Raw genomic sequence first — 8,241 nt, forward strand, 5'->3', positions numbered from 1 at the left:
GTGAAGGGGGTGGTGGAGGAGACCGGGGTGGTGGTAGAGGAGACCAGGTATGGAGGGGGAGGGAATCAGTGGGGATGGAGGGGGAGGGAATCAGTGGGGATGGAGGGGGAGGGAATCAGTGGGGATGGAGGGGGAAGCTTACCTGCTGCTGCTGCTGCTTCCTCCTCCTCCTGCTCTGCGTGGAGCTCTCCCCCCCCCGTGAGTATCGTGGGTCCCCTTTCTTGCAAATCATAATATACAATAACAGAAAATAATATATATAGTGAATGTAGACGGTGGTCTCCGGAATTGTGTGCTGTTTCGACAATGATCTTCTTCTGAACAAGGGTGTGTACAAAAACTGTCTTTCAACAATTCATTTCTTGGGAACGTATTGGAAATATACTGTTGATTCATTTTATCATGAGGCTATGCTTACAGCTATGCTCTTCAATGGGCTATAATTGCTTATTTTGTTATTGTATATTATGATTTATGAATATATTACCAAGCGCTAAATTGTCACAGTTCTTTTTCCATTGGTCTTATTACTGTGCCCATTCTTGTAACTATCTTCTAAACATGCCGTTTTTTCAGCTTCTTCATAGGAACTAACAAAATTGATTCCTGCATACACTTTCATGCATCAGACCTAACTTTTAGTGTTCAAGTTGCCACTGGACCCCCGTTTTATTTTGCTTACAGACTTAACATGGCTACCCATCTGGACTGAATATCTTTGTTGCCCTCCTCTGAACCCATTCCAGTCTGTGTACATCCCTCTCAATCTGTAGTTTGCAAGTGCTCCAGATGAGGACTAACATGGAGAAGAGTGGGAGTGTTAACTCATATAGTATACTTCAATTAATGCACCTTAAAATCACATTTGCCTTTCTTTGGAACTGTATCATGCTGCTGGACTCATCTTCAGCTTGTGTTTGCACTCCTGAGATTCTTGTTACATGTACTATATTGCCAACTCAGTTTATCCCCCATTTTATGCTTGTGCTTATGGTTCTTTTTTGCCTAAATGCAGAACTTTTGTGTTTCTGCGGAATTTTGTTTGGCTGGAAAGCTGGGTTATCAATACAATTTTGAATTTACCAACTTTCAATGTCTTTCTGCTTTCTTCTTCACACCTTTGCTCCTCAGATCCCTTTTCTGCTTCTTCAACTCCAACTGATTTCTTCACCTTTGCTTTCCCACATCATGTGTCCCTCCCTTCATGTTCTCTTCATTCTAAAAGGCATCACCAATGCTGACAGTTACAAAGTCAGACTGGCCAGTATATAGTTTCCCTGAGCCCTTTTGAAGAACTGGACAGCCACCCTTCAGGATTTCTCAGAGATGCTAGACCAAGGGCCTGGCCACACAACTGCTGGCGCCTTTAGGACACAATTCGTGACTTGAATTCATTTAGGGTAGCTAGGCATTTCCTTTGTCTATTTTGAGCTGCAATCCTGTTCCCTTATCATTCATGCACGTTTTGCTAGGCTCTACAGTTTATTTGGGAGGTGGAGCATTCATGCACGTTTTGCTAGGCTCTACACAGTTTATTTGGGAGGTGGAGACAAAGTAGAAGTTGAAAATTTACTTATCCTCACGTTCCTTCCTCTTCCTTTGAATGTACCTGCAAAAACGTCATTCCTTGCCAGCCTCAACTCACTTTTAGCTGTAGCCCTCCCAGTCCCTGAAAGTCCAGGCTACTCACCTGTAGACATCTCTAGTGACCTGTTCTTCCTCCCATTCCTTATGTCATTTTTTTTTTAATTTTCAGTTTGTCACTTAGCTTTTTATACAGCCACACAGGCTTCTTTTGCTGCCTCCCATTATTCTCACCGGCATTGTTTGCAATTATGTTCACTGACTTCTTTTCCAGGAAGTTCCACCCATCTTGGACTTTTCTCTGATCTAGTCATGGACTCCTTTCTAACATTTCTCTAACTTTATTCAGATCCCCACCAAATTAGGAAGTGTGGCTATTACGCAAAGCAAAACTATTGTCCCTGAATGGCTTGAGTTTACTAGCTATCTTACTCTTTTTCAAGAGTGCTTTCAGAGACAATGAGAGCTCAGGTGGCTTCTTTCTATTCTATATTATTTGTTGTTGTTTTCCAAACAAAAATGGTCTTTTTTATAAACCCTCCTATTCCTACAGGATCCTCAAAAAGATACCATAATTATTGGGACCTGTACGAACTAATCTATTAACCAGGTAAAAGATGACCCGCTGAGCAACTAAAAATCTTTTATCAGTTGATATGCATCAGTCCATTGATATCTTATAACTGCACCAGCAAAATTTTCTTTCACTTACTATTTAACCAGTCTTTCCCCAGGACTATATTACAGACATTAATAATTCCAAACAGTCAAGATCTTTTTCAATTTGGGGAAAAAATTTAATGCTGACAATTACTTTTAGATTAGAAGCAATGATACATGGAAGACTCATTAATTCTAATACAATTTACACCTGTGGTGTACTTGACAATTCACGCTATCATTGTGCAGACAAAATATTAGAACTGAGCTATGGCTAAACCCAGGCACAACGGAAGTTTTAATGTCCCTCTTAATACATGGTTCTTGAAGTGATTGAGCAGAAATGCATTTGACAAGTTACATATGCACTTCCTAAGCTACTCAATTAAATGACTGGCTTCAGTTAAACCCATTATTTTATGCAATGGGTTTTGTTTGCCCTTGTTCCATGTTTTTTTAAATATATTCTCCTCCTCCCACTCCAATCTAATAGTTACTACCTCTTAATACCTAAATTATATGTGTAACACTTCAACTAATTTGTAACCCTAATAAGCCATGTAAAAGTTCAAGAACTACTTAAAACTTTTAAATCACAGGATACTCAGTGATGGCGTATTTGGTCTGGTAGATATCTGTTCATTATACTGCTACAGATATCCTCTTGAATACAGAACATTTCATGACAGTTTTGAGCCACTTGTGTGTGTGTGTACTTTCAACTTCAATGAAATCTAACAAGCTCACTTTAAGCCATGACATGTAAGTAATGTGGCTTGTCATGTGCAACTACTAAATAGTTCAAATCAGGCATACAAAACCAGGCAAATCAGATCTTCCTGAAGTAGAGGGATTTTATAAAGCAACATGCTTTTGCTTCTGATGCACCTGAATTCATTGATAAAGAAAAACCAGAAAAGAATATTGAGGATTTCTTTTTAATTACATGATACATTTCAGACAGCCATCCTGACTGTACTCACTCAAGCCCAATTACACATTTCTATAAATTATGACACAAGTACGTATGTTTGAACAATCCTCCATGATCAAAGTTCTCTCTCTGGCTGATGAGAAAGATTTAGTAGATACCATGTATGTAAAAATAGAAAGTTTAAAAACCAATCTCATCACAGAGAGTCATTTCCATTTGTTTGGTGAAATAAATAAGGCAGCAGGTAACCATTAATTAGCAGTGGCTTCCTTAAGGTATGCTATTAGATCTGCCCTTTCCCCCTTCTTCTTAATGCCAGCAAAGATCATCTTCGTTCCTGGAATATACTTCTTAGGGTTTTCCAAGTACTCCATCAGTGTATCTTCCCCCCAGATTATTCCTGGAAAACAATGATAATAATGATATCATAAAAATGAACAAAGTAAAATAGCAGATTTGGACAAATCAAGCAAAGAATGCCATCTCTAGAAAATGGTTAAACAGTGGCTTATTAAACCAATCAACGTGGAGTAACTTTTACAGTTCAGGGACTGGGTTTACAGTTACTGGAGCCTATCAAGGGCATATGAGTTTTTAAAATGTCTTACTCAACCCTAGTATCTTTGTTCTGAGCTGCTGCAGTTACACAGCAACTTCAGATAATTATAGCTGCACATTTAAGTTTAATAAATGCTACAAGTATTAGCCATGGAACAAAACACATTTTATGGTGGTTTTTATGTATAACGTACTGTACCACATATTAAACCACAATCATAAATACCCATCAGCTTATTCCATACATTTCAAAAGAAATTAATTCTTCCTCTAATACAGCCAATTCTCATTTTAAAAACTCTGAGCTGTCAAAGTAACAGCAAAAGTCTTGACTTTTGCCAAGTGTGTGCAACCACCATGTCAGCAGCACCTTATTCAGCAAGATCTTTCACTAGCTAGCATGGAAGGGCAAGGAATTCTTGGGTTGTACCAAGACAAAATGGCAGTTGTGAAGTACCACACATGTAAGGAATGACCCCTCTAAACTGTGGAGTCTTGTGAGCAAAAATTCTACCTTGTGAACTACTGGCATTAAAGTTGTGAGCAAGCGATTTGGCCACTGCATAAATTAGTGTGCTCTGGAGCCATTCTTCCTGAGCTTAGACAAAAATGTGTGAGCCAGAGGCTAAAAAACTCTGAGCTAGCTCACACTAACTTTGCTTAGAGGGAACACTGGTTAAGGAGACTTTCCCAGATAGGCTGAGAGTTAAATGGCAGTTAAATCTGGGAAGAACAGCAAAAGGATTAGAACTGTGGCTGATCACATTTTGTTGAATGTGGAAGACCTAGGGTGCTGCAGGAACAGTGTTGTGTAATGGTGAGGGGGTCCGGGAAATCAAACACGCTTTTCCATGAAGCTTGCTGCGTGACCTTGGACCAGCCACTTCCCTTTTCAGTATAACCTAACTCACAAGATTACTGTGCAACATTCTTCCCTCCATTTTATCCTTCTGCTGCTCTGAACACCTTCAAGGACACGTGTCATAAAAGCGTAGTAAACAAAAATATAAACACACACATGCATGCCCTAGGCACTAGAAAGGGGATTCTATTCTGTCAGGGTTATTCCACTGCATATGAGAAGCATCTGCTACCATGTCCCCCCCCCCCCAATAAGTTCTTAGCTGCTTAATAATGTATGTGTGCCTGAATCTCGAAGGATGATGCAACAGTTCTATTTTACCTTTGCTTTTGTTGGCTTCTGTGTAGGAAAAGCCTGCAGCTTGACCAGTCTTTCGGCCTAGTAACCCATGCAGATTCGGGCCAGTCTTATGCTTGCCTCCTTTTTCAACTGTATGGCACTGCGCACACTTCTGAACAAAGACCTTCTTGCCCTTTTCAACGTCTCCCATTGTCAGTACTGACGGGGAAAAGATATCAGAGACATATAAGGTTTCCAAGGACAGTGGAATTCTTCTGAGGCATACAGGGGCAGGAAAGCAAAACTGTGTACACTCATTTGAAAACATCTATGACACATACAGAAACATACTATAACAAGTTTAATATGAAGCCCCTGATATCAAGCATGTTTGTTTTTCAATTTTATATGGGCAAAGTACACTACAGAATAAAATGTACAAACATCTTCTTTGAACAGAGAAGGTTTTGTGCTGGAGACCCAATAACCTTAAATGCACCTGTCCCCACAGGGCAAGATATTGAAGGTATTCATTCATTCATTCAGGTCAGAACACATACCATAATTGTCTCCATACTCAAAGAGAGTACAATTGAGTGCAGATTAAGAGGTGAATTACTTCCTGCTACAGCAGTAATTGTGGATTTTCCATCCATCCAGCAAAACAGCTAACGGGACTCTTAAAAAGCCCTGTAAGCCAATCCTTTGCATACTTATTTGAAAGGAAGTTCCAATGATCTCAGTAGGACTTGCATTGGGGAAAAATATATATATAAGATTGGGCTTTGATTGAGGCAAGAGTCCCACCATCAGAGTTCAGACACACGAGTCCCTTTGCCACCCCCTTAAGGTGAATACAATACACACATGGTTGAGCACTGCAAAACACTCCGTCGCTCCCCGTTAAGAAGAATATCACGGAGAAACCGACGAATGGCACACAGGTGCTGTAGTGTGCGGCCTTGATCCCCATTTTTAAACAACCCCCGGATTAACGGTAACATAGCCCGATAACCTAGAAACCGAACTCCTGACATGGCCGTATTTAAAATTAAAAAGGAGACAGTTCAAGATGACTCAACAAGGTCGAACCACCCATCTTTCTTCCGGCCGGCCTCATTCACAAGACACGTGGGCGGTCGGCCACCAGCCCCACAGCGGCCCTCCACTCTCCCCATCCTTTCCTCCTCCTTCAAGGCGGGACCCAGAGCGGAGCGGAGCAAGGGGGCGCCCGCTTCCCGTGGGGGGGGGGGCACACCAAAAAACGCTGGGTGGGAGTGGCGACGGATTTCCCACCACCACCATCCCGAGAACTGGAACGTGGAGGGAAAGGGGCAGGCTGAGGCTGGAGGCCGACGACGGCGCTCTCTGGCCGAGACCACGCGGGAGCCGCCAGGCCATTCCTCTGTGGCCCCTCCGCGGGGTCACCTGCCTGACCTTGGCCCCGCGCTCTCCTGGCCTGCCCACCAGCCCGCCCCACCCACCACAGACAGCTGCCACCCCCCCAGCCCGGCAAGGGGAAGCGCCGCCGCGCCCAGTCCGGTGCTGGCCTTCCGCCCCATCCCACCCGCGGCGACCGAAGGATCTCTCGGTATTCCGCCGTTATTGCCGCGCTAATTAGGGAAGGGAAGAGCGCTCACTCTAGCCGGTCGCTGCCCTCTGCTTGCGCTTCTGCTAATCTCCTCGATTGACTGAAGCCCTCAAGGACACCCCGTACGCCGGGATAAGTAGCCGGTGTCTCTACAACCAAACTCCTCCTCCCGCAGTTAACAGCCTCTCTCTCGCCGTTAGCCAATCAGATACCAATACGGTACGTTCCTATTGGTCAAGCCACATGCCTGTCATATACGTACCGCAGCGATGGTAGGTTGAGACTCTGGGGGAACTCAGGTCGCCGGCTTCGGCGTGGCGGAAGGACGCAGAAAGAGGGAGGAGACGGCGCTCACGTGAGCAGCAAGGTCAAGAGCGCGCGAGGAAGTGGGTGGGCTTTTCCCCCGGGCGCATGATTGTACGTCTTTTCCGGCAGAAAGTGACGCAAGTGGGGATTCCGCCTGGTGTATATTGAGGGTGCTGGAGTTCAAGTTCCAGCAAAATCTATATTTCAGTCGTGAATAGATAGTAGTAAGACCTTTTGTAGCCAAGTAAGAGTGTTGCAAGTGCCGAGTAATAGGAAAGGCAGCGTCTCTGTTAGCTTTTTTAAAAACGACAAAATTATTCTATTATAGTATGCAGTGGATCCTCACTAGACAACCTAGGCTTGCGAGCTCTGGATTGGGAAATACCTTGGGGGGAAGGGAAGGGACAGCGGGACAAATCTCTGTGTTGTGGAGACAAGTTGTAATTCCAGGAGATTTTCAGATGCCACCTGGAGGCTGGAAAATTTAAATGCATATGAGGCTGTAAAGATTATGTACAACAGAGTCAAAGGGCTGTGAAATATGGGAAGTACAACGTGATATCCTTATGTAAATTTAAACTATTCAGACTAAATTATTTTGGAATTATTATGTGAAAGATTGGGACAGAATTCTGCAGGCCAGGGCTGATGTCAGCATACCCTGAAGTGGTGCTGCTGTCAGGGCCCACTGCTGCCAGCACCCCCTCCCCACTCACTTGCTAGCGCTCCACCACCCATGCTCCCTGCTGCACATGATGCCTAGTGCCACTGGGGAAAGGTCTGCAGGCACCTGTGAGCATGAGCACTGGGAGTGGCTTGTGAGCAAATGGGAAAGATGCATGCAGGTGGGAGGAAAGGCATGAGTGCCTGGTGGTGGGCAGATGAGGGGGGAATGGGAACTCTCTGCCTGGGGCCCCTAAAAACCATCCCTGACTGAGTGTTGTGCATGGCTAGGAGCTCAGCAGCCTTTTTCAAAACAGTACCACAATCCCAGGTGGCAATTCTTAAATTCTCCATCACCTGTTACTTTATAGGATTAGATGTTTTACTTATTTTATATTTTTATATTATTTATAGTCCACTTTACAGGGACGCAAGGCAGATTATGCATAGTGAGTCAGTGCAGTCAACAAAATGGGACATTCAGTAACCCCAATGCATTTGGATTTTTGAAGTTTGGAACCACCAGAAAGATACGAAGCATAGTATAAGTATCAACATGACACAATGAGCAGTGCAAAAATTACATAATAGGATCCCATTTATAGTAAGCAATATATAGTATAGATCACAATCTGTAATTATTTTTCCAAGCAGGTTTGTGAACCATTTTGTACCATGCAACCCTATTACCTGTGTAGAAAATTCCTCTTGAAACTGCCAGGGGAGTGGGAATTTTCCTGACTTCCTCAGGTAGGCCATTCAGCAAGACAGGAGCCTTGTTTATACCCTCCCTCTCTTTCCAAC

General features: G+C 43.5%; 1 protein-coding gene across 1 annotated transcript; it reads right to left on the reverse strand.

Moving 5' to 3' along the window:
* Nucleotides 1-2,374: 2,374 nt before the first annotated feature.
* LOC107126216 (cytochrome c, somatic) lies at nucleotides 2,375-6,629 on the reverse strand. Its single transcript, XM_015429744.1, has 3 exons — nucleotides 6,518-6,629; nucleotides 4,920-5,096; nucleotides 2,375-3,578 (listed from the first exon to the last, which is right to left on the reverse strand). Exons 2-3 carry the CDS (start codon nucleotides 5,086-5,088, stop codon nucleotides 3,430-3,432), a joined length of 318 nt encoding a protein of 105 aa, XP_015285230.1. The 5' UTR covers nucleotides 5,089-5,096; nucleotides 6,518-6,629; the 3' UTR covers nucleotides 2,375-3,429.
* Nucleotides 6,630-8,241: the final 1,612 nt, after the last annotated feature.

This window comes from Gekko japonicus, unplaced genomic scaffold, assembly GCF_001447785.1.
Source record: "Gekko japonicus isolate JY-2015 unplaced genomic scaffold, Gekko_japonicus_V1.1 scaffold904, whole genome shotgun sequence".
Lineage (NCBI taxonomy): Eukaryota > Metazoa > Chordata > Lepidosauria > Squamata > Gekkonidae > Gekko > Gekko japonicus.